Raw genomic sequence first — 24,152 nt, 5'->3', positions numbered from 1 at the left:
GGCTCCACAAGCACCTAGCCAGGAGCCCTGTGGCACACAGGAGGAGCTGGCAGGTGTGGGTTGCAATCTGAATCATTGGAAGAACTTCCAAATCAGTAACTAGTCATCTGTTTTGAGAGAGAAAAATTAACCTACAATAATAGAAACAGCTTGGAGTTTGTAAACCATTGAATTTTACTGTTGGTATATTCTAATTGGCAGATATCCTTATCCAGTGACCAGAAAACAGCTGAACCCTATCAGCCTTGACATTTTCACTCCCTGGCCACCTGGCCCCCAGAAACACAGATCTTGGAGAACTTCAGTCTTTCATGCCTAGAGCTCCCCCTGGGAGTGAACTAGTATCCCAGCCCACCCTACTTTTCAGAAGCAACCATTAGATCCTCTCTGTCATTATTCCTAAAAAAGAGTGGATCACTCTAGTCCCCAGGGACTCCACTCATCCATCACCTCTGCAATTTTAGCAAACCAAAATATCATTCCCCAGCCGCCAACTCTCCCCCCCCCCCCCCCCCAATATGTGAGCTCTTTGAGAGCAGGAAGTGCCTTCACTTTAGTACTTGTATTCCCAACAGTTACCACAGTGTTATGTCCATGGCAAGCTTCTAATAAATACTTTTTTATGAAAGACCCAAGTTCAAATCTTATTTCTAACACTCTTTTGTTTTGTTTTTACATGACATTTACCTGTTGTTTCTACTTTGTGAGAGATCTCTTGTAAGAAAATGAAAAATAATTAAATAATGCAGTGATCTCATGTAAAAATGCTTCAGTGTTTAACATCTATAGCCCCTTCCCACCTATCTACTTTTCTAAATTAATAATTTGTTTTTTCCTTTCTGTCCTTCACCCTATTGAAAAAAGAAAGAAAAACAACCTCTTATAACAGTGTGCGTAGACAAGCAAAAAAAATTTCCTCAGTGTGTGTGTGTAAACATATACATATTTACAATATGTCTCATTATACACTTAAGTCTGTCACCTTTCCATAATGTTTCATCATCAGTCCTCCTCGGTTGTGAATGGTCCTTGTTCTTGTCAATCCTCACGTTTGTTACAGGTTTCGGTAATTACTGTGTTGCTATTGTATAAATTGTCCTCCTGGTACTGCTCATTTCATTCTTCATCAGTGTGTAAAAGTCTTCCAAATGTTCATTTTTATAAAAGTGGGAGAAAAGATGGGACAACTTATTAAGACACATGAGTGGGTTATGTAAGTTGAACTTCGTGCAAATATGGGGAAAACAGGAGGATCATTCATCAACTTTCACCTTCACTTTCATTTAAGTTGGTAAAAAAGAGGGCAGAAACACACAGTTTAGTGTAGAAATACCTTCAAGTCAACAGGGAAATAGAAACAGGAAGAAGGAAAAGAAAGAAGGGTAAATTCAGGAAGGAATTGGTCATTAACAAACAAGTCTAACACATTCTACATGTGTCATCCTGCCCTGCCACTTAATTCTGTGCATAAAGCAACTCCCTAAGATTCATTTAAATCAAATGGGTTGCTATATGCTTTGATACTTGGTACAGAGACTGTTCCTACAGCAAGGAATTGCTGCCAAAAATTACACATTTTTATATAGCAGTTCTTCATTTCCAAAGCAAGTATTTGGAGGTGATGTTGAACCAGGCAATCAATAAACATTTATCAGCTACTTTGATGTTCCAGGCATCCTGCCGGCTGGATGGAAGTCTTATGCTTCATTTAGAGTGAGTTGTTTTGTTTTTTGTCTTGTAACCATTAACTCTTCCCTGATCAAAAACCCTCGCGTAGCAATATAAGCCTTAATCGAGCAGGTCTCACTGCGTGTTTTGTGTGTCGTCTTATTAAATGTAAATTTTTATTTCTTTTGGTAGCTGCTTGTATGAATAAGCCTCATAATCCAGACTGCCATAGCGCTCAAGCAATAGACAATTTAGGCCGACCTGTCCTCAGCCAGCAGCCTCCTTTGTCCACACCAGTATCAGAGCTTTCTCGACTTTGTTCTCTTGTTGGAATGCCACAACCAGATTTCACCTTTCTCAGAACACCACAGGTAAAGTATTACTTTATCATTATCACAGCTTAATGGAATTTTAGAGGGGAACAAAGCTTTTCTAGAGAAAATAACATGAGACTCAAAGAGGGAGTTTATGAGCAGCAGCCAGACGTAGTAAAAACATAGATATTGTTGGGCCTTTGCTACCATTTCCAGAAATATGATTTTTTAAATCTTCAGTCTTTAAGTAAGAGAAATACTTTGTGCCTTGAAACTAAAAGTCAAAGTTGAAATGGGAGTATTACATGATGGACCTGAACCATTTGTTGGATTTAGTAAGGATAGTACCTAGAGCACTCAACATTTTTTTCCCTGCTTGAATAATAACATAATTTCTTGAGAGCTGGGTACTTTGAATTCACTCTACATAGGGCAGGATAGATATTCCTCCCCAAGATACTTTGTGATCTTAATGAGGTTCCCACCAGGCCAAAGCCTAAAAATGACCCTTCAGTGAATTGCATCTGCAGGCACCATTCTTGGCCCTTCAACATCCCTTCCGTTTTACCTCGACTTACTGAGGTTTGGCTGTGTTGGATAAAGGTTTATAGTATTTCCTTTATCCCTCAAGTTACATCTTCCTTCCTTCCCCTTAGACTATAAGAAGATTGAAAAATATTTAATCCTGAGCACCAAGGTCTTATTAGTAAATCTCATCTCTATTTACCCTCATGTGCACATGCACCCAAGAGAGTAAAGATCAGAGCACATGGCTTTTAAAAAGGGGAATCCAGGGATTGTATCACAAGGGGATGTTCCTGCTTTCTCATGGCAGGTATTTGCCCACGTGCTTTGTTCTTGGTCGGGTCTTCGTTCTTTTGACCTGACATCTATGATCCCTTCTCTGTGTTCCTGCCTGGCTTTGTAGAACATTTCCTCCACTTCTTATGAGGTTTCTTATTCACTGCATTGCGGGCTATTCTTTTGCCTAAATAGTAGGTTAAAAGCTTCCTACTTTGTTTATTTTCTACATCAGCAGACCCAGTTTTTGCACAAGGGGTAATTATAAAGAAATCATGTTTCTTGTTCAAGGCCTAAAACATACTGTGAAGAGAAATTTCAGTAATGGTGTCCTGACAGATTCTGCAGACAGAATAATCTTGCCTGTCATTATTAGCTAGGCCTGCTTCCTTTTTAGTCCTTATTTAATCCCATCTTGAATTCTGTCCCAGGATTTCTAGCACAAATAGTACAAATGTATGTTCCTCTTCACTTCATCATCATTTTTTAAAACAGCTAAATGTTCAAAATGTAAGTGCCAAAAGTCAGATGTGAAAGTAAGCACCCCTCACAGCTGCATTTTATAAATTGTATAATTTGTTTATTCTCATTGTTTCTGCTACTTAAATGTTGGCGTCACACACACACACACACACACACACGAAAGCATCACTGGTGTTATCCCCTATCAAACTAGACTACTACACTGCTTTTAAGAATTTGTATATGAGTACTAAAATGCCAGTGGAAAAGAAGACCACAAGCTTATTTTGTCATTCCAAAAAGGATAGTAGACCTTATTCTTTATTTTTGCTTTATTCCAGCTATCCCAAGTGTTTTAACCTTTTTATATTCCCAGAGTACCACATCTTATATTCAAACAAAAGAACCATCACATCTCATTAAATACAAATCTCAGATTACATTCATTGCTTTCTAAAATTGATCATACATAGTGAATGCTGAAGGACACTGAGTGAATGAGAATTTGAGATGGTAGAGTTAATCAAGGAAACTTTCATGGATGAGAAGGGAATTTTGAGCAACCTTGAACTGTTTAGATTGTTACCAACATATTGGAGGCAACGCATCCTAGCAACCAGAGGGCTGGTTTTCTCTTCCTAACTGAATTATTGAACTCCATTCTATGGAAAATATCAATAGGATTTTAAATGTCAGCATAATATATCTTGGTCTCCAGTTCATGCCCAAAATCAGTAGAGCAAAAGCCTAGTCAACAGTAAGGGAAAATTATATTGGTAAATTAAAATGTGTTTCTTTGACACCTTTATCAATTTTGGTTACAGTGCATTCTGCTCAAGTGTTTCCAGGCTGCTCTACATAGGCAGCTGGACAATTTTTGATGATTCCTTCCAAAGGGCTTCCCTGTGCAAGGACAGGCAATGTAGAGCCGTAGAAAGGGCTTGAACGTTAGAGTGATGGACTAACTTAAGCTCAAATCCTGGCTCTATAAATAACTTCCTTCATGACTCTGGACAAGTCACTTGCCCTCTCTGAGTCTCCATCCTCATATGGAAGATGAGTGCATTGTATTAGATGACCACTGAAATCCTTCATGTTCTTATTCTGTCCTTTATCCGAACATCCATCTCCTTGTTTGATTTTGTTATTGAGAGAATAGTTCCAAAATTTTTGCTAGACTTGCTACTAAATATCTTTTGTCCAACTGTTTATGGAAACCATCGCTGTTTACCATTGACTTTTTAACTTCTACTTCCAAAAATATATAATTTGCAGGAAATTTCTTCATTTAGAGGAGTCCCTCTATTATTGTTAGTTGCTGACGTAGTCTTATGGGTATATATTTTATGTTTCATAGACAATGACAATTTGTCAAGTAAAATTATCTAATGGCTTACTGATCCATGGACCACAATGCCCATCTGAAACTGAAGCCAAGGAGAAAGCTGCTTTTTTTGCTTTACAACACCTGGTAATATTAATTCTTTGCTATTATTTTAATTTTTTATTACTTTGTTTACAACATAGTTACATTTTCTTATAATCTTTTTTATATTTTCATAGAGCACTGTAGGAATGAATTTTCCTTTGCCTCCACCAATGTTTCCAAATTATCCACATGCTGTACCCACCGGAGCCATTCCTCCAGTATTTGCCCAACCTACTGGTAAAATATGAAATTTTTCTAAATATTTTTAAAAGGAGTTTTGGTTTTTGGAACTGTTTACAAGGTTCTAATTTGGGATAATCATATGTATACTTACCACACAAAATAATTAGACATTTAAGATTTTATGAATTAACTGTTTTCCCATTAAAATAGAAACTATCCATTTAGGCTGAAATTTTTTAGCACTTAATTTTCTTTTTCAAATCTGGAAGCTATTTTTTATGTAGAATATCCTTTGGATAATATTTTTATATAAAATTTTATAGATCTTTTAATATGCATACTAAGTACAAAGTGTACTTACAGAAACTTATTTGACTATTCACTTCCAAAGTATAAAATGGATAAAGTGCATGTTCAGCTTTTAAATAATTTAATCAGACATTTGTAGGAACCCAAAATTCTTCCTAAAACTTTCACTTTAAGATAGTTTAAGAACCTATGAAAAATAATAGCTGTCCCTGGCTTTAATGAATAATTATATTTTACAGCATGATATTTCTAAACTTTTTATCCCTATTAATTGTTTAAATCTTCCAAAGAATTTTGAGGCTGTAATTGAAATACTGCTAAAATAACAAGATAAAAAAACAAATATTGAATGAATGTTTTGATAATATTTTGTAGATTTGTATTTTTCTATGAACATGCTTTAGATTTGACAAGACTGGGGAGCATCTTTTACTTGAAAACCATATATTTAGAAAATTAAGTAAAGCTGGTTGACCTGCATGCTGGATCACAGTAACATAGCATATATTTTAAACTTACAGCTGCCATCAGCCAAGTTAATTTGTAGATAGCATCAAGGACTAGTTTTCTAGATTTTCAATATGTTTACATTTAAAAACTTCTACCTACTTTCATTGAATTGGAATATGTGCACTTAGCATAAAGGTTATCATATTTATTACGAAGTTGTGTTTTAATAAAATGCTAAGTAAAATTCCTCTATTAATCTTAAAATTTCCAAATTCCTGGAATCTTGAACAAGCTGTATTTTTAAAGCCTTTTTTTCTACCCAGAAACACTCTTTGGGTGAACTTGGTTGCATGCCTTCTGTAAATGACACTGTGCTGATGACTAGATTCTCATTATTTAATGTCTCTTAATGTTTTTTTAATTAGATGTTCATGAACATGTATTCCAAACAAATTTTAAGCTATCTAATTTCTAATATTTGAGGAAGGTAAAAGTAATTTACATGTTAATATGAAAGTGATCTGATTTCAAGACTTGAGCTTTCTTGGTTTTTTATAGGCTGGGATCACTATGGAAGCAGCTTAGCCTTTGGGGCAGGTGAGATCCTTAAGATTGCTCTTTGTGCCCAGGCTTTTGCCCTAGGGACAATAATGGCCCTTCTATTACTTTTGATAACAATCCAAATATCCCTAAAGACATCTATATCAGTACATGAAGCTAAATGAATACTTTGTATTTAAAAACTATTCATGATAAATTGACTTCTGTGGCCAGTTCACTGTCACTGGAGTGGCTCCAGGAGGAGAATGTCTTAAGCTGGAACAGCTAATTGCAGATTTAATGCAGGCTTTTTCACAAGGGAGACAAAGAAAGCCAGAAAAGGGTTGGGGAGATCCTTGATTCTTGAGAATTTTGACCTTAAATCTCCATTCACAAGTGTCACATTTTCTGTGCTTTTCTTTACAGCTAATATAATGCCTCCGTCCCCTCACATCTTTGGCTCAGTGCCATGGGGATCGCCAATGCCGATTCCTGGGAAGCCTTATCACCACCATGCTCCGTACCCCACAAACATGCCTCTCACAGGACCAGTGCCAGTTGCGCCTCACAATCAGTTCATACCTCTTCAGGTAAGGTCTGAAAAAAGTACTTTCCATTTCAAGTACAGGTTTATTTTGTGTCCGTATGTATGTATTGGTTGATTAATTCATTTGTGCGTGTGTGTCTGAGTCTTCCAGTCTTACTCAGGCTGAAAGTGCATCAGCATCCCCCTCACTCCCTACCATAGGCCAAGTCCCCTCCCTGAGTGTCCTAAGAGCACCCCGACTTGTGAGGCCTCCTTTTAGTATCCAACTCAACCTCTATGTCACATAGAACCTCAGACTCAAGTACTCCCCTAATTAGCACCTGTCCTGCAGCAGCCGTGTCCCCCTTGTTTGGTGGCAGGTTGATTTTAAAATCATCTCTAGAGCTAGTCTTTGAATTGGAGGGAATTATGAAATAATAATTTGCATTCTTACAAGCTAGCATGGCCAAGTAATGAGAGAGCTGGCCTCTGGACGTGGAGGATCCAGTTCAAGGTCTTCCCCAGTATGACTGTGGACTAGTTACTTAACCCTCAGAGCCCCAAGTGGCTCTCTTCAGTCTCTCTGTTTGAGAGAAGGTGCTAAAAATCATAATAATTTGTGTTCCATAGAACTAATACCTACCTAATTGTGGGTATTTGGTAAATTAGGATAGGTGATTCCTACAGCAGGAGTGCTTGATATAAGTGGTTTCATTAGGAAAAAAAAATCTGAATTAATGAAATGTGTCTTCTTTAAAGGTTACAAAGAAAAGAGCTGCAAGCAGAAGGAACATTGAGTGTAAGGGAGCCCAAGGTGGTCTTTCTCAAGCCACTTCTCTTCAAGCAGAGGCCCCAGGGCTTCCACAAGGTGCCCAGTTCCCTTCCCAGGAGAGTTCTTCATCTTTAAAGTCACCTCAAGGTCCTCCAACTACAGTTACTTTTCAAGACAGAGTAGCCTCTTCAGGCTCCGGTTCTCCTCGTGGTAAATCAACACCAGGTTCTTCAAGACGAAAACTAAGGAAACTGGCAGTCAACTTTGGTGTTTCTAAACCATCAGAATAAATATGGTATTTAGGATTAAATTAATGTTTCTTTTAAAATCTCCCCAAACTTTTTTTAGTAAGGATCATATATGTCCTATTAAAAAAAAATGCACTATTTATAAAAAAAAAAAGTTTGTAGTATTGAAAAACCGCAGATCTTTTACTTGTTAAGCTCTTTTCAGACTGTTAAAAGTATATATACAAAACTGTGTGTTGTGAAAGGCACTGAAGAAGCGAGCTCAAAAATGAGCCGCTCCCTCCCTCCCTCTGCTGTGCCTGGGACTCCAGGAGCATCTTAGCACCACGACTGGGAGATCGTGTGAGCAATAATAACATTTTCTAATCCGGATTTGAGGCCGCGGATAGCGGTAGAGCCGAAACAGGGCCTCACACAGCACTTATTGATCTGAAGTTTATTTTTTACCAGTTTAATCAAATGGACGGGGAAGAGAGGAGTGGCTCTTCTCTGCATCTTGATTTGTGTTCTGTGACTCTGTAGGTCCTTTGAGCCTACAAGAAAACAAACCTGATGGGGCTGCTACTGCCAGACTTGCTTCCTATCCAAATTTTATACCAAAGCTGCTTTCAAATACCAACCAGAACTTTGAGCTCTCTAAAGGTGTAGAAATTTAACAATTGCAAATTATATTTGAGTAATTAAAAAATACTTGGGTTGCTCTTGAACCAGCATTATTAATAATAGTTTAATTTAAGTATCCACAGGATTCAATTACTACAAATGAATAGACTGTTGGACTATAATGCAAATCATGAATCATGTCAGTATAATTCTTCTGTATGATTTTCCAGCTGCTGCTTTCCCACCATATGAACCTGCCTCTCATCCAAACACAGTGCTGCCTAGGGGACTAAAGAAATCTTTAATATACTTTAAATTCCAGGGTGTGTGCTTCTATTGAAGCAAACATCAGTCACTCTTCTATTTTGTGTATCATCTCCATGGCAGACGTTTCATGTCAGCTCCACATTTTTACACCCTTTCTTGGAGCTGCGTTAGTGGCCGGCTGGCATTGTATTTTCTTTGCATGTTTCTTATATTTATATTCATGTATGAGAGTGTATATATATTTGGTGTGTGACTATGAAACTATTTTAAAATTTATTAAAAATTCAGTGTCACTGAGACAAAATTTGTATACATAAGAATCTAGTCTTTGTTATTTGTTTTTTTTAAGGAGTGGGCATTGTCATATGCTTTATTTTAAAAAAAAAAGAAAAGAAAGAAAAGGAGCACATGTTGAATGTGCTATTGCTTTTTAATCTTGCACCCAACTTCATTGATCTTGTGTTCTGCTATAGGTCTTAAGGCAGATTTTATTTCAAGATTCATTTGTTAATTTAATATTTTCCTCTGTCTGCCAATTCCAATGCTCCTCTAGCAAGCTATATAAGGTGATATTAACACAGCAGTAGTGCCTTTAGCACAAGGAGATGGTCATAATTGATATGTTACTGTTTTCAGCTATTCACCAGCTTCTGTATTCATTTTCTAGGTTCTTCAAATACCAACTCCTTATTTTTTACTCTTCAGAAAGTCTTTGTATATTGTGGTTACAGTGAACAGTGTCTAATGAGTCTAGTAATTCACAATGTTGTTTTCGTGCTTTTACAAACTCCCTATATCCTTGCCACTGCTCTATAGCCAACAGTAATTCTTGACTGTCAGATACATAGGGGGCACTTTTTAGGAATAGGAAATGTTTGACTCCTGTTTTGGAACCCAAGAGAAAACAAATCTAATAGAAACAGTGATGTTAATACTAAAAACTTACATTTGTGGTATATTAAGATCTTCATCTCTGGCAGCTGTGTCAACTTAACAAACAAATCATTTTAACTCATTAATGTTGATAAGACTTCTTTTAGGACATAAAGAACTTCCAAAACTGCAAGAAGAGTTGGTTGTTTTTTTAGTACCGTCTTAAATTCTTTATCAATCCTGATGAAGCTTGCTGAAAATTTTATGTCACCTTAGAAGAGCAGAATTGCCCTGGCATTATGCCAAGCAGATGATTGATTTGATTCAGAGAGACAGTTGCCACCTAGTGATGAGTCAGCAGTGATGAACTCCTGTAGGGCTTTCATTATTTTCTCGAAGATCTTTTCCAAGTGCTTGTATGTATGAGGCTGCAGAGGTGAAATCGAATTAAATACACAAAGCAAACGGACATCTTTCCCCTACTGTCTTCAGGAGGCTAGTATGGTGCTTACTTTGCCTTAGAAATGGAGATTTAAAGGCCCTGAGATTGCTTATCCACCTCCATCTAGTTCAGTTAAGGGACTTTGTGTCCACTTATGGTCATGAGCCTGGTGTTGTCTTAAGAATTTCTCCTAGGACCGAGATTTGGGGCCTGAGAGCTTACATTCTCTGGTTAACCCTTTCATCCAAGGCAAGGTCAAATTAGTCCCCCAGGAGGCTAATACAGCTGTTTACCTTGCTGCCCCCTTTCTACAGGGGTCAGACTCTTCTTGGTGGTTAGACTCTTAAAATGTATTAGGTGTTAGAAGAGCTAAACCCAAAGTGGTTTATCTCTAGGTGTTTCAGAAAAAATACTTAAGTGCCCCTTAACTCTTTATTTAAGTGCTAGTTAGGTACATACTTGGTTAACAAAATGTATTAATTTGTTGACCAGATTTAACAGATTCATTCATCTCTACATTCAAGGATACTTGTCATGTTTTTCCAAATTACTTGTAATCTATCATTATTTTTATAGATTAAATAATCCAGACATTACATACTTAGGCATCTCACGATGGATGAATTGAGGATTTTAATTCGTCTATAAATAAACCTTAGTTCCATCTTGGAACTTGCTTGTAAACAAAAGGTATCCAAGTAATTATGATTGGAAATGCTTTTTGTTGATTTGTTTTTTGGACGGCTAGTGAAAATGTTGATGTTTTGATGTTAAGATGGTTTTCATTTTGGTTCTGAGAACTTTCTATACCTGATTAGGACTATGTATGAAGGGGAGAAAGCTAGTGTTGAATATCAAAATAAAATGTAGGAGAGCACTGCTTTCTTGACCAGTACTGTTCTAGCCTGTTCAAAATAACCTTGTCTCTAAAGGTTATTTGGAAAATCATTTCATTAAAAACTATTGTAGTTCTCAGTGTTTTTAAATTGCTGATCAGTCAAAATGTACTTCCACTCCACCTTTATTTTTTTTTTTTTTTGGTGGAGGTGGGAGGACCCTGGGTACATATGAAAATACATTTCACTAAGAAAGAAACCAGTCCCAGTTCACTGGCCTTGGAGAGCAACATTTGAATCTTTAGTGCTGCTGATATATTTTTGTTCTCTTTAGTGATCGAACTTTGGCAGCTCGACTTTTATTTAGAAGGTGCCTCTCCTAATTAAAGACAGAGACTTTGAACCCCAGAAACAAGATACACATATCACAGTTATCAGGTCCCCCACAAAGACTCCCTGAACAGCCAGATGGTTTTATAACAAAAGATAGAATTTGTTTACATTGTGTAGGGCTACTAAAATAAAAAAAGGTTTTTATAATACTGCTCTTTAAGAAGGAAAAAAAAATTTAGTGTAGAGGAAACAGGATTCAATACTGAAAATTAGATCATATCTTTGTGTAATATGTAGCTTTTTAATCATTTTTTGTTTCTTAGAATAATAGTGGGATAAAATTTGGAGGTAAACCATTTTAATTACGTCCAACACTTAGAATGGGAACTGAAGAGGTAATAAAGTACATGGCTGTATCAAAGCATTCAGCCATCGGAAGTTCAGTTTGTGAAGGGCGCTAACTCTCCCATTGGCAGGAGAGAAATCTTTATAGTAAGCCCCTTTCCAAACCAGAGTATTTCAGCAGTACCATACCCCCAGCTCACAGGGCTTAGCATCATTTGCTGTAAGATGGAGGAGACAAATCTGGGGCAGCAGAGCGAGCACTAGATTTGGGGGCAGAAGACAGATTCAAATCCAAGCTCTTTTACTTAGTCCCTGTGTGACCCTGAACAAGTCACTGCCTGGGCAAATGAGGGGATTGGAATAGATAATCTGTAAAGTCCCTTCCCGCTCTGAATCCTCCCTGAATGACCAGGGCCAGTAAATTAAGCTTCTGTTTCATCATCTGAAGCCAGATTCTCATGCAGAATCAAACCGATGAGAACTTGTACCATAGTTTGCTATGGGTTTCATTCATCCCTTCTTCATACCTTACAGTTCATTTTTCTTTTTATTCACAGGTTGCATACAGTGTCTTCTACCTGATGCCCAATTGTTTCTTTTAGTTTTTATATGTTCTAATATATGAATAATGGATCTGTGCTACATCATCCATGACTTCAACTTTTTATTTGTTTTAAACGGTGTAATTAAGTTGTTTTCCAGATATATCTTGAAGTATTTCTTTATCCTCATAGGTATAAATATTTTGTACGTACTGGAATTTTTTCATTACAACTTATACAGAGCAGTATTTTATTAAGAATTCCAAAGGAAAAACCTTTCTGTGCTCATTTTGTAGTTTATGATTTTTTAAATACCTGTCATTGTTTATCTGCCAAGCAAAGTGTCTTAAACTTGTATTTGAGTAGATCTAGAGTGTATTTTTGTGTTTAGTGTTAAGTTGTGCATTTACGTATGTAGTTTGTCTAAAAGACTCTGCAAAAAGTATTTTAAAGTATATGATACATTGGAGGAATAAAAGAACCAGCCATAAGATTTAAATGCTGTATACATCTGTAATTAAACAATTGATAATCATTCTAGATGATGTTTCTTATTGTATGTTTGGATTCATATCATTAAAAACTTTTCAAAGATTTCTTTTTCCATCACTCATATTTAAGTGTCTCAGTTTTACAACATTTAACCTTATTCTCCACTGGAATAACTTGAGAACCTAGTGTCATTTCCATATCATACCTGAAGGCACCAGTTGGGAAAAGTGTAGCCTAGCGCCTATCACCACGTGACCTTGAGCACGTCACTTAGTGTTTCCTCGGTCTAAATAAGGTCACTGGAGCATTTCAAGAAGAGGCTGAGAAAACCTTTTGGCTGACACTCAACTTTGCCTCGAATGAAAGCACTTTGTTAAACTGAACTGAACTAATTGTTCGATCCCCCATCCAATGATCATCCAGTGTTTGCACACACACCAGGGAGGGGGAACCAACTACCTTCAGAAGCATTTGCATTTGACAGTCATTTGAATTATTGTTATTTCCTTAAATCAAGCCAAAGACTGGCTCTCTGAAACTTACCCATTCCTCCGGGTTCTACCTCTGGAGACCAGTAAATACAATGCAGTGAATGATACGATATGTGACATGATATGATACAACACATTTTATCTCTTAGGATTTGCAAGGCACCCTCTAGGTGCAGAGGATACGAAGACAGAAGAGCCAGACCCTGAAAGAGCTTACATTCTACCAAGGGGGATACTATATATATATATACAGATAAGCATGTATGTGGAGGTGTGGTGAAGAGGGAGAACACAGCTGGTGCAACCCTAAACTTTTTTAATGCTTATTTTTTTATTTTTAGTTTTCAACATTCGTTTCCACAAAATTTTGAGTCCTTCTACTCTGCTGTCTTGGCTCCACCCCTCCAGCCCTAAACTTGTAAAAAAGATAATGGTCACTTTCAACATAATTGGTCTCCTTTGTATTATTTATTATATTCTTTGCATATTTGTATTATACTGACAGGGGCCCAGAGTTTTCACCAGAGGGGTCCATGATGTCTCCCTCCTCAGCTGAAAAGGGGCCTAAACTTTCCTCTGCCTGCTTTGCTGCTCGGCATTTCCCCTGGCAAGGGGCCTAGCTAACCAGGCTTTTTCTATCAACCTCAAAACAAAGACTTACACCTCCTGCAGCTAGCTCAATCTCCCTAAACTAGATATGGAGAATCTCTGGTGCAAAGAGGAGCAACCTTCCCTTGGACCTCGGGCCTTCAGAGACAAGGACCTTCCATATGACCATCTGACCATGTGCCTTTCTATATCGTACTTCACTTGCGTCCAGTATGGTCTCTTTTGAAAAGAATGGGGTCTTCCTCTTAATTATGGCTGTTCTAACCTACATATCCCAGTGATCTTGAACCCCTGTAGGTCCTCATGAAAAGCTCATTCATCATCTATGCCACCAGATTTCTTATCCCCATCCCAAAACTTCAACTAAACATCACCACCTACCCCTTCCATCATAAACTGTGGAATGTCTGGTCCATAGGCCATAAACTTTCCTTCATCCTAAATTTTTTCCTCTTCCATTTCTTCATCTTCTAGTTATCAATTAATGAAACCTGGCTTCCAGTCAATACTCACCCTCCCTGACCATTCTTTCCAGTACTGGCTGAACTTTCATTCCCCATGGTTCAGTAGCCAAGGTGGGGAAGTTGAATTACTCCATCCTCCTCATTGCCATGTCCAGATTCTCCTCCTACTTCCATTATTTGGGAACATTTTCTACTTTGAGGTTCATACTATTTATCTGTATCAAAATCCTGGTAGTTCCAGACTCTCAGATCTGCACAGTGAGTTTGGTACATGGCTTAATTTTTTCTTCCTCTCCAATTCCTGCCGTCATAGTGAGAGGGACTTCAAAGTAGCATTGACTCTTCTCAAGATACTTGAACCATTCAACTCCTTATCTCTCATTTCCCATGACCTATTCATCCACCCCCCTTCAGCCACATGCAAAGATGGTTATAATCTTGATCTTGCTATGGCCTCCAAGAATTCTGAGATCTCTTATCTCACCATAATCAATTGACTTTTCATTTCTTTGCCTTACCTTACCAAAACCTATTCTTTGTCTACTCTGTAACCTCCAATCTTTTGACCCTCAGTTCTCACCCTGGCCATCTGTCTTGTACTAGCCACTCTCTCCTCTTCCCCACCTTGATTCCTTGTGAATCAATTCAACTTTACCTGTCTTCTCTTGAATCTGTAGCCCACTTATTTCACCAATTGTGTCCTGATAAACCTCAGCCTTGGATCACTCTCATCTTTGCTCCTACACGTGTGCTGCTGAACAGAGATGAAGAGAAGCTATACAACCATTCTGACAATCCACCACAACTTTATGTTACACAACCTCTACTGGGCCCTTATCCCTGCTAGGCTCACTATTATACTCTCCCAAGTAATTCTCAAACTTTTTCAGCCCTCCTCAAACCTCCATGGCTCTCCATCTCCCCACACTCACAGCTAAGAAATTTGCTTCATATTTTACAGAAAAAAATTGAGGCCATATGCCATGTGATCTTTCTCTTTCTCATCTCACTCATACATGACTTATGCTACTATCTCCTTTATCCCTGTCTCACATGATGAGGTGGCCTTACTCTTCAACCTGTCCCCACTCTGTCATCCTTACTCTATCAGTTATTTTCTTTTTTTTTTTTTTTTGTTACATCTGGGTTCCAGCTGTCTCCCACCTTCGCTCCCAACCCCACACTAGAGAAGGCCAACATTTCACACATGTACATATGAAACTAGACAATCCATCGTTCTATATCAGTTCTTTCTCTGGAGGTGGATATTCCTCATAGGTCCTTTGTACTTGATTTGAGTATTCGTGTAACTGAGAATAGCTTATTCATTCACATTTACTCTTGGAACAATATCGCTATTACTGTATGCAACATTTTTTTGGTTCAGCTCATTTCACTCCATTATTTCATTCAAATCTTTTCATATTTTCCTAAAATCAACCTGCTTATAATTTCTTATGGCACAGTATGTCCATCACAATCATGTACCACAATTTATTCAGCCATTTCCCAATTGATGGACATCCCTTCAATTTCCAGTTCCTTTCTATAAATATTTTAGAACATAGAGATTCTTTTTCTTTTTCCCTAATCACCTTGGGAAACAGATCTAATAGCTGTATTGCTGGGTCAAAGAGAACTCTTAGGGTATTATTTCAGATTCCTCTCCAAAATGATTGGATCAGTTTACAGTTTACAGTTCACAGTTCCACCGACAGTGTATTAGTGTCCAAATTTTTCATATCCCCTCCAACATTTGTCATTTTCCCCTTCTGTCATTCTAGCCAATTTGATGAGTGTAAGACGGTATCTCAAAGTTGTTTTAATGTACATTTCTCTAATAATGATTTAGAGCATTTTTATCTGTATATATATATATATATATATATATATATCTTTGATTTCTTGCCCCAAAATACCTGTTCATATTGAAAGAAATTATTTTCCATTAATAACCAACTATTAAATTAGGATTAAAGTTTTCCCCTTTATTTCCTTATTCAGGGACCAGTCCCTGTAAGCCAGTCAGATGAAATTGCCTAAATGCTCTGGGTACATGCTCTGGAATCTTAGGCAGGAAGAAGACCTTATTTCTGTTTCAGAGTGTAATCTAGGTGAATTCTTGCCCTTAGGAAGTAAACCCATGTCATTGTACCCCTCCACTGAAGGTTAGAATAACCCAACTTATGAAGGAAAAAAACCAACCAGAGTGGTCTGGGTAGAATTGATTCCTTTATCCAGATTGCTGGAGGCACCAGGGTCTCAAGATCAAGCCACTTTTTCAGCAGGAGGAGCTGAAGACTTCTAGCCCATCTCCTCATTACTATGTCTACCCTTTCATTAATTGTTCATCAATCAGAGTTGATTTTCACCTGTTGGGGCACCTCCTTTTCCAAAGGTATTTAAGCATTTGGCGATCACCATGGTTTGGCTACTGAGAAACCAGTGACCATCAGTTTGTTGATTATCAGCTAGCCTAATTAATAAATCAATTATTAATTATCCAGAAATTACTCTGTCTCTCATTTCATTTGAATCACTTATCTTACCTCACTGAGCATTTATCAGTTGGGGAATGACTCATATTCCTATAAGTTTGACAAAACTATATATTTGAGATATGAAACCTTTATCTGAGAAGGTTTCTTCTATAAAAAATATTTTCCCAATTTAATGCTTTCCTTCTAATCTTGGCTGCATTGGTTTTATTTGTACAAAAACTTTTCTTAAAGTAATCAAAATTATCCATTTTATATCTCACAGTGTTCTCTCTTATTTATTCATAAATTCTTGTCCTACCCATAAATCTGATCAATAATGTGTTACATGTTCTTCTAATTTACTTGTAATGTCTCCCTGTATATCTAGATCATGTATCCATTTTGATCTTATCTTGGTAAATGGTGTAAGATATTGGTCTATATCTAGTTTCTGCCAGACTGCTTTCCAGTTTTCCAAAGAATATTTACCAAACACTGAATTCTTATCCTGAAAGCTTGAATCTTTACATTTATCAAACACAAGGTTACCATAATCATTTACTAATGTGTATTGTATTGTAATGTCTATTTCACTGATCTCTGTTTCTCAGCCAGTACCAGATAGTTTTGATAATTACCACCTTATAACACAGTTCAAGATCTTGCACTGTCAAACTTCCTTACTTCACTTTTTTTCATTAATTTCTTTGACAATCTTGATCTTTTGTTCTCCAAATGAATTGTTGTTATTTTGTCTACCTCAATAAAACAATTTTTGGTAATTCATTTGGGATGGCACTAAATAAATAGATTAATTTAGGTAGAATTATCACTTGATGTATTGGCTCAGCCCCCCTATGAGTAATTAATATTTCTCCAATTATTTTAATCTGAATTTATTTGTATAAAAAGTATTTTATAATCACATCATATAGTTCCTGAGTTGGTTTTGGCAAATATGCTTCTAAGTATTTTATATTATCTATGGTTATTTTAAATGAACTATCTCTTGTTATCTCTTTGTGCAGGACTTTGTTGATGATGTATAGAATGCTGATGATTTATTTGGGTTTATTTTATATCCTGCTACTTTACTAAAATTATTTTAACTACCTTTTTAGTTGAATCTCTAAGATTTTTCCAAGTATTCCATCATATCATCTACAAAAAGAGATAGTTTTATTACTTCATCACTTATTCTGATTTCTTCTGTTTTTCTTCTCTTATTGCTAATTGCTAGCATTTGTAGTATAATAGTAAATAATATTGGCGCTAAGAGGAATTCTTGTTTCACTCAATCTTATTGCAAAAGCTTCTAGTTTATCCCCATTACAAATAATGCTTGCTGATGGTTTTAGGTAGAAGCTTCTTATCATTTTAAGGAAAAATTCACTTATACTTATGCTTTCAAGTGTTTTTAATAGAAATAAGTGTTGTATTTTGTCGAAGGCACTTACTGCATCTATTGATATAATCATGTGATTCTTGTTACTATTGTTATTGAAATAATAAATTATGTTAATAGTTTTCCTTATATTAAACTAGCCCTGCATTCCTGGTATAAATCCCATTTGGTCATAATATATAATTTTTGATTTAGGATTTTTACATCAATATTCATTAGTGAAATTGGTTTATAATTTTCTTTCTCTGTTTTTGCTCTTCCTGGTTTAGGTATCAGCACCATAAAAGGAGTTTGGTAGGACTCCTTCTTTGCCTATTACTCCAAATAATTTATTTAATATTGTAATTAGTTGATCTTTAAATATTTTGTAGAATTCACTTGTAAATTTATCTGGTCCTGATGCTTTCTTTCCTTAAGAAGCTCATTCAGTTTAGGAATCAAACTTAGAAAGCCAGTTAAATTTCTTTTTCTAAAATAGATCTATTTAGATATTCAATTTCCTCTTCTGTTAATCTGGGCAATTTATGTTTTTGTAAGCATTCTTACATTTCACTTCAATTGTTAAATTTCTTGACATGTAATTGGGCAAAATAACTCCTAATAATTGCTTTAGTTTCATCTTATTAGTGGTATATTTGCCCTTTTCATTTTCGATACTAGTGATTTGGTTTTCTTCTCTCTTTTTTAATCATATTAATCAATGGTTTATCTATTTTTTTCATAAAACCAACAAAAAAACTTCTTGTTTTATTTATTAATTCAATGGTTTTCTTACCTTCAATTTTATTAATTTCATCTTTAATTTTTAGGATTTCCAATTTGGTATTTAATTCAAGATTTTTATTTGTTCTTTTTCTAATTTTTTTATTTGTATACACAATTCATTGATCTGCTATTTCTCTGTTTTGTTGATATAAGCATCTAGAGATATAATTTTACCTCCAATCATTCCTTTTGCTACATCCCAATAATAAGATATTGTCTCATTATTATCATTCTCTTTAATAAAATTATTTGTTTCTACAACTTATTCTTTAACCTACTCATTCTCTAAGATTGGTTATTTAGTCTCCCAATCAGTTTTTAATGTGTTTCCATAGTATTAAATGTAATTTTTATTGCATTATGACCTGGAAAAGATGCATTTAATGTTTCTGCTTTTCTACATTTAACTATAAAATTTCTGTGTCCTAATATGTGGTCAATTTTTGTAAAGGTTCCATGTACCAGTGATTCTTACTTTATTTCCATTCAGTTCTCTCCAGATGCCTATCATATCTAGCTAATCTAAGCTTCTGTTCATCTCCTTGACTTCTTTCTTGTTTATTTTTTTTTTTGTTATATTTATCTAGTTCTGAGAGGGAAAGGTTGAAATCCCCCATGATTATAGTTTTGCTATCTATTTCCACCTATAATTAATGTACCTTTTCATTTAAAAACTTGCATTCTCTAACATTTGTGCACATATGTTTAATATTGATATTACTTCATTATCTATGATATCCTTTAACATAATGTAGTTTCTTTGCTTATCTCTTTTAATTAAATCTCTTTGCATTTTAACTGTCTGAGATCATGATGGCTAAAATTTTAAAATTTTATTTTAGGTAGGCTGAAGCATAATAAATTCTGCTCCAATTCTTAACTTTTACTCTGTGTGTATCTCTCATTTTAAAATGTTTTTCTTATTTAAATGTTTCTTGTAAACAACATATTGTTGAATTCTGGTTTTTGATCCATTCTATCCATTTCCATTTTATGGGTGAGTTCATCCCATTCACATTCAAACTTATAATTACAGTTGTGTATTTCCCTCTTTCCTATTTTTCCACTCTGCTTATCTTTCACACTCTTTTAACATTACCTCTCCTCAGAAATTTAACTTATTTCTGACTACAGCCTCCCTACTCTGCATACCCTTCTAAGATATGGTCCTTGTTATCCTATCGCCTTGCTCTGCTATTTCTCTGAAAATTAAGAAACAAATTAAGAACAGCCTATTAAATGTGATGTTATTTCTTCTTTAACCCATTTCTGATGCAAATAAGGCTTCCACTACTTGCCCTTCATCCTATTCTCCTCTCCACTGTAACCGTTCTTCAATTCATGGCTCTTTTGTATGAGATAATTTGCTCCATTTTACCTCTCCCTAGGCAATTTTATTTTTTAGGATCATCCCATCATAATCAATTCAGTCCCAAACCTTCAATCTATGTATAATCTTTTGAACTACCCTAGTAATGGTACATTCTTAAGAGTTACAAATACCATTTTTCCCATGTAAGAATTAAACAGTTTAAGCTTATTAAATCCCTTATAAATAATCTTTCATGTTTACCTTCTTATGTTTCTCCTCATTCTTGTAAGTAAAATTGTCTGTTCAATTTTGGTCTTTTCCTCAAGAATCTCTGAAAGTCCTTTAGTTCGTTAAATAACCTTTCTTTTTCCTTGCAGTATTACACTCAGTTTTGCTGGATAAATCTATCCATTTATTCCAGCTCCTCTGCTCTTTGGAATATTATATTTCATGCCCTTTGGTCTTTTAGTGTAAAAGCTTCTAAATCTTGTGTTATCCTGACTATAGCTCCACAACATTTAAATTATTTCTTCCCAGTTGTTTCTCCTTGTCTTGGGAGCTTTGAAACTTAGATATAATGTTCCTGTGAGATTCCATTTTGGAATCTCAGGCAGTGATTGGTGAATTGTTTCAATTTCTATTTTATGCTCTAACTTTAGGGCATTTTCCTTAATATTCTTGAAGTATAGTGTCTAGAATTTTTGTCACAACTTTCAGTTAGTCCAACATTTCTCATATTATTTCTCCTCGGTCTGTTTTCCATGTCAGTTGTTTTTCTAATGACAGATGAGTACCTGAGGTCACTTATAGACCTCCCCTGGTTTTGATCAGAGCCCCAGAACCACTGCCACCACAAAACACTCTGAGTCCCTCCAGTCCCTCAAGCAACTGTGTCCATTTGCCCCTCTGCCACAGAATTAAAACAAGGGACTCAACTCTCCTGCCAGTGACCACAACCAGTAGGACCCCTATTCTTTGCAACCATACTCACCAGCATGTGCCTTCTTGCACACAAATACAGCCTGGAATTTTGTTTAGTCAGCATGCCAATCTTCCCCTGATCAGCTGCCCAACCCCCTCATTGTGGGGTGAACTTAAGGCCTGACCTAGGTCCGTTTCTTGACTCAGAGGTATGTGCATTTCTGTCAGGACAGACTGCCACCCCAGAAGGTCAGATCTCTTCTAACATCCTCCCAAGTACTGTTAGACTGAACAATGACTTTATCCCAACTTTTGATTCTGTGGCTCTAACATTCACTTTGAGGCATTATTTTAAGTTTGTTGGTTTGTTTTGTTTTGTTTTTGTGGGAGAATTTTGAAGAACTAGGTGGTTTCCTGACTTATTCTCATATTTTCCTACAATTCCCTCCCTATATCATTTATTTTCCATCTCTCTACCTATGACTTATTCTCTACCACCTATAAACATATTGTTTCCCCCATCCTAAAAAAGCCCTCACCTGACCCTTCCATACCCGCTATTGTCCTATATCTCTTACACCCTTTCTGACTAAACTCCTTGAAAAGGCCATTTCCAGTAGGTACCTTCACTCTCCTGTGACTCTCTTCTTAACCCCTTACACTGAGGCTTGGAGCTGTATCATTGCTTATCACTGCTCTCCAAAGTTACCCATTATCTCTTAGTTGCCATATCCAGAGACTTTTAATTAATCTTCATTTTCTCAACCTTTCTGGAGCCTTCAGTACTATTGACCACCCTCTCCTCCTTGATATTCTCTTCTCTCTGGGCTTACAGGGGATCTCAGCAGGTTCACCTACCTATCCAACTTCTCCTTCTCAATCTCCTTTGCTGGATTCTCATCCAAATTGCACCATCTGACATAGGTAACCCACAGTTCTCTCTTGCTTTTTCTCTTTTTCCTCTATATGGCTTCACTTACTGGTCCCATTAACTCCCATGAATTTAATTATGAGCTCTATGCAGCTAATTCTCAACTCTACTTATCCTGCCACAAACTCTGTGCTAAACCCCAGGTTCACATCTACAGCTGCTTTTCAGACATCTTAGATTGGATGTCTGCTTAACACCTTAAACTCAAGATGTCCAGAACCACTGCTCCACCAACTTCTGTATTATTGTTGAAGAAAACATCCTCCCAGTCCCACAAGTTCACAACCTAGGGATCATTCTGGATTTCTCTCTCTCTCTCTCTCTCTCTCTCTCTCTCTCTCTCTCTCTCTCTCTCTCTCTCTCTCTCCCTCCCTCCCTCCCTCCCTCCCTCTCTTTCTCTCTCCCTTATTTTACTTATCTCCTGGTGGAGATTGAGAAGGAGAAGTTGGATAGGTAAGTGAACCTGCTGAGATCCCCTGTAAGCCCAGAGAGAAGGAACTATTTAGGAGTTATAAAGACCTCCTAATCCCAAGTCAGAGAGGGGCTTGGGCTAGAGACCTTACCTCCTACTTAGTAGAAAGGGAAAGATTAAAGGATAGGCTTAATGCCTTCAGGAGCTACTTTGTTACCTAGCTGGGTATTTTGTGTTCCAAAGGTGGTTGGTCTCTGAAGACATTCCTTCTGGAGAGGAAAAGCCTACCTTAACCAAACATCTGATAATAAATAAGCTCTCCTTATGGAGAGGAAGCCGCTAAGTATTTTTCTCTTGCGTGATTCTCAGTATGTGAAGAACCTGTTTCCCTAAAAAGGCTAAAGCTTAAGAGCTAAAATTTAAGCCTTTGAGTTCTGAGCTAAAAATGGAATGGAAGTCCTTCTTAGATAGAAGAGATAGCACAGAAGATAGAAGAGGCTCCACATTCACATACCTGATAGTGGCCCCTGGAAGCAACACTTAGAAGACACTACATGTGATGCCCATGCACCCAGCAGAACTTCCCTGGCTAAGACTGTTGGCCACAAAATAGCAAGAAACAGACTCACCAGGAGCTAGGTGATGATAACCCCAGGAAACAAAGGCAACCTAGCAATATCAGGACTATGAGGGCTCCCTCCACTTATTTGCCATGACTCCACATGTTCCTTGGCACATAGACTCCCTCGCATGCTTCCTGGCAGCCTAGATTGCGAATGTGGATGTCTCTGACCTTAATGTTCCCTGGACATGACCATTCTGCATTTATGGGAGAATGTGCCCCAGATTTATGTTTTGTTACTACTCTAATTACTATGCTGTTTCATTAAGTGCCTGTGCTTTAAATTAATTGCATCCTCTGACAATTTAGAAACAAACATCAATGGAGAGGAAACAACATCAGTGTGAGCTACTGTTTTTCAATTGATGTAGACCCACAGAATAAGTTGGATCCTGGGGTCGTTTGCCTCAAGCCTCCATATACATAGAGAGGGGTGCATCCAGTTGCTATACTTTAAAAACCATCATGGAAAATGTATATCAAAATGTATACATCAATAAAAGAAAGAAATAGCAGATCAATTAATTGGGCATAAAACTTTTTAAAAACTAGAAAAAAGAACAAATTAAAAACCACCAACTAAACACCAAAACAGAAATCCTGAAAATCAAAGGAGAGATTAATAAAACAGAAAGTTTAAAAAAAGAACTAATAAATAAAACTAGGAGCTGGTTTTATGGGGAGAAAGCAGTAAAATAAATCACTGGTTAATTTGATTCCAAAAAAGAAAGAAAGAAATTACCAGTATCAAAGATTAAAAGGATGAATGTGCCACCAATTAAGATAAAACTAAAGCAATTGTTAACAGCTACTTTTCCCAATTGTATGCCAGTAAACCAGACAATCTAAGTCAAATGGATGAATATTTACAAAAATATAAACTGTCCAAGTTAACAGAAGAGGAAATAAAATGCTTAAATTATCTTTGAAAAAGAAATTGAACAAGCTATCAATGAGTTCCCTAAAGAAAAATCCCCAGGACCAGATGGATTTGCAAGTAAATTCTACCAAATGTTTAAAAAAAAAAACTCCAATGTCATATAAACTATTTGAAAAAAATACAGAAAGAAGGAATCCTATCAAATTCCTTTTATGACACAAACGTGGTTTGGATACCTAAACTGGGAGAGCAAAAACAGAAAGAAAACTATCCAGGGGTGGGGAACCTGCAGCCTTGAGGCTACATGTGGCCCTCTAGGTCCTCAAGTGCAGCCCTTTAAGTGAATCCAAACTTCACAGAACAAATCATTTCCCCACCCTTGTACAGACCAATTTCCTTAATGAATATCAATGCAAAAAAAAATT

The 24,152-nt window shown here is 36.5% G+C and overlaps 1 protein-coding gene across 4 annotated transcripts in view; it reads left to right on the top strand.

Moving 5' to 3' along the window:
* The window catches only part of XRN1 (5'-3' exoribonuclease 1), a 95,975-nt gene extending 83,438 nt beyond the window's left edge, over positions 1–12,537 (top strand). For 2 of the 4 annotated variants that reach the window (XM_072618193.1, XM_072618191.1), the window contains exons 38-43: positions 1,861–2,039; positions 4,603–4,716; positions 4,809–4,911; positions 6,175–6,213; positions 6,583–6,746; positions 7,442–12,537. In XM_072618193.1, the coding sequence (XP_072474294.1) occupies positions 1,861–2,039; positions 4,603–4,716; positions 4,809–4,911; positions 6,175–6,213; positions 6,583–6,746; positions 7,442–7,744 (902 nt within the window). In that variant the 3' untranslated portion in view covers positions 7,745–12,537. The remainder of the gene's footprint in view (positions 1–1,860; positions 2,040–4,602; positions 4,717–4,808; positions 4,912–6,174; positions 6,214–6,582; positions 6,747–7,441) is intronic. The other 2 variants (XM_072618192.1, XM_072618194.1) reach the window with 2 other exon arrangements.
* Positions 12,538–24,152: the final 11,615 nt, after the last annotated feature.

Source organism: Notamacropus eugenii, chromosome 6 (genome assembly GCF_028372415.1).
Source record: "Notamacropus eugenii isolate mMacEug1 chromosome 6, mMacEug1.pri_v2, whole genome shotgun sequence".
Lineage (NCBI taxonomy): Eukaryota > Metazoa > Chordata > Mammalia > Diprotodontia > Macropodidae > Notamacropus > Notamacropus eugenii.
Note: the sequence above shows the minus strand (reverse complement) of the source record. Positions and strands in the feature narration are given on the sequence as shown.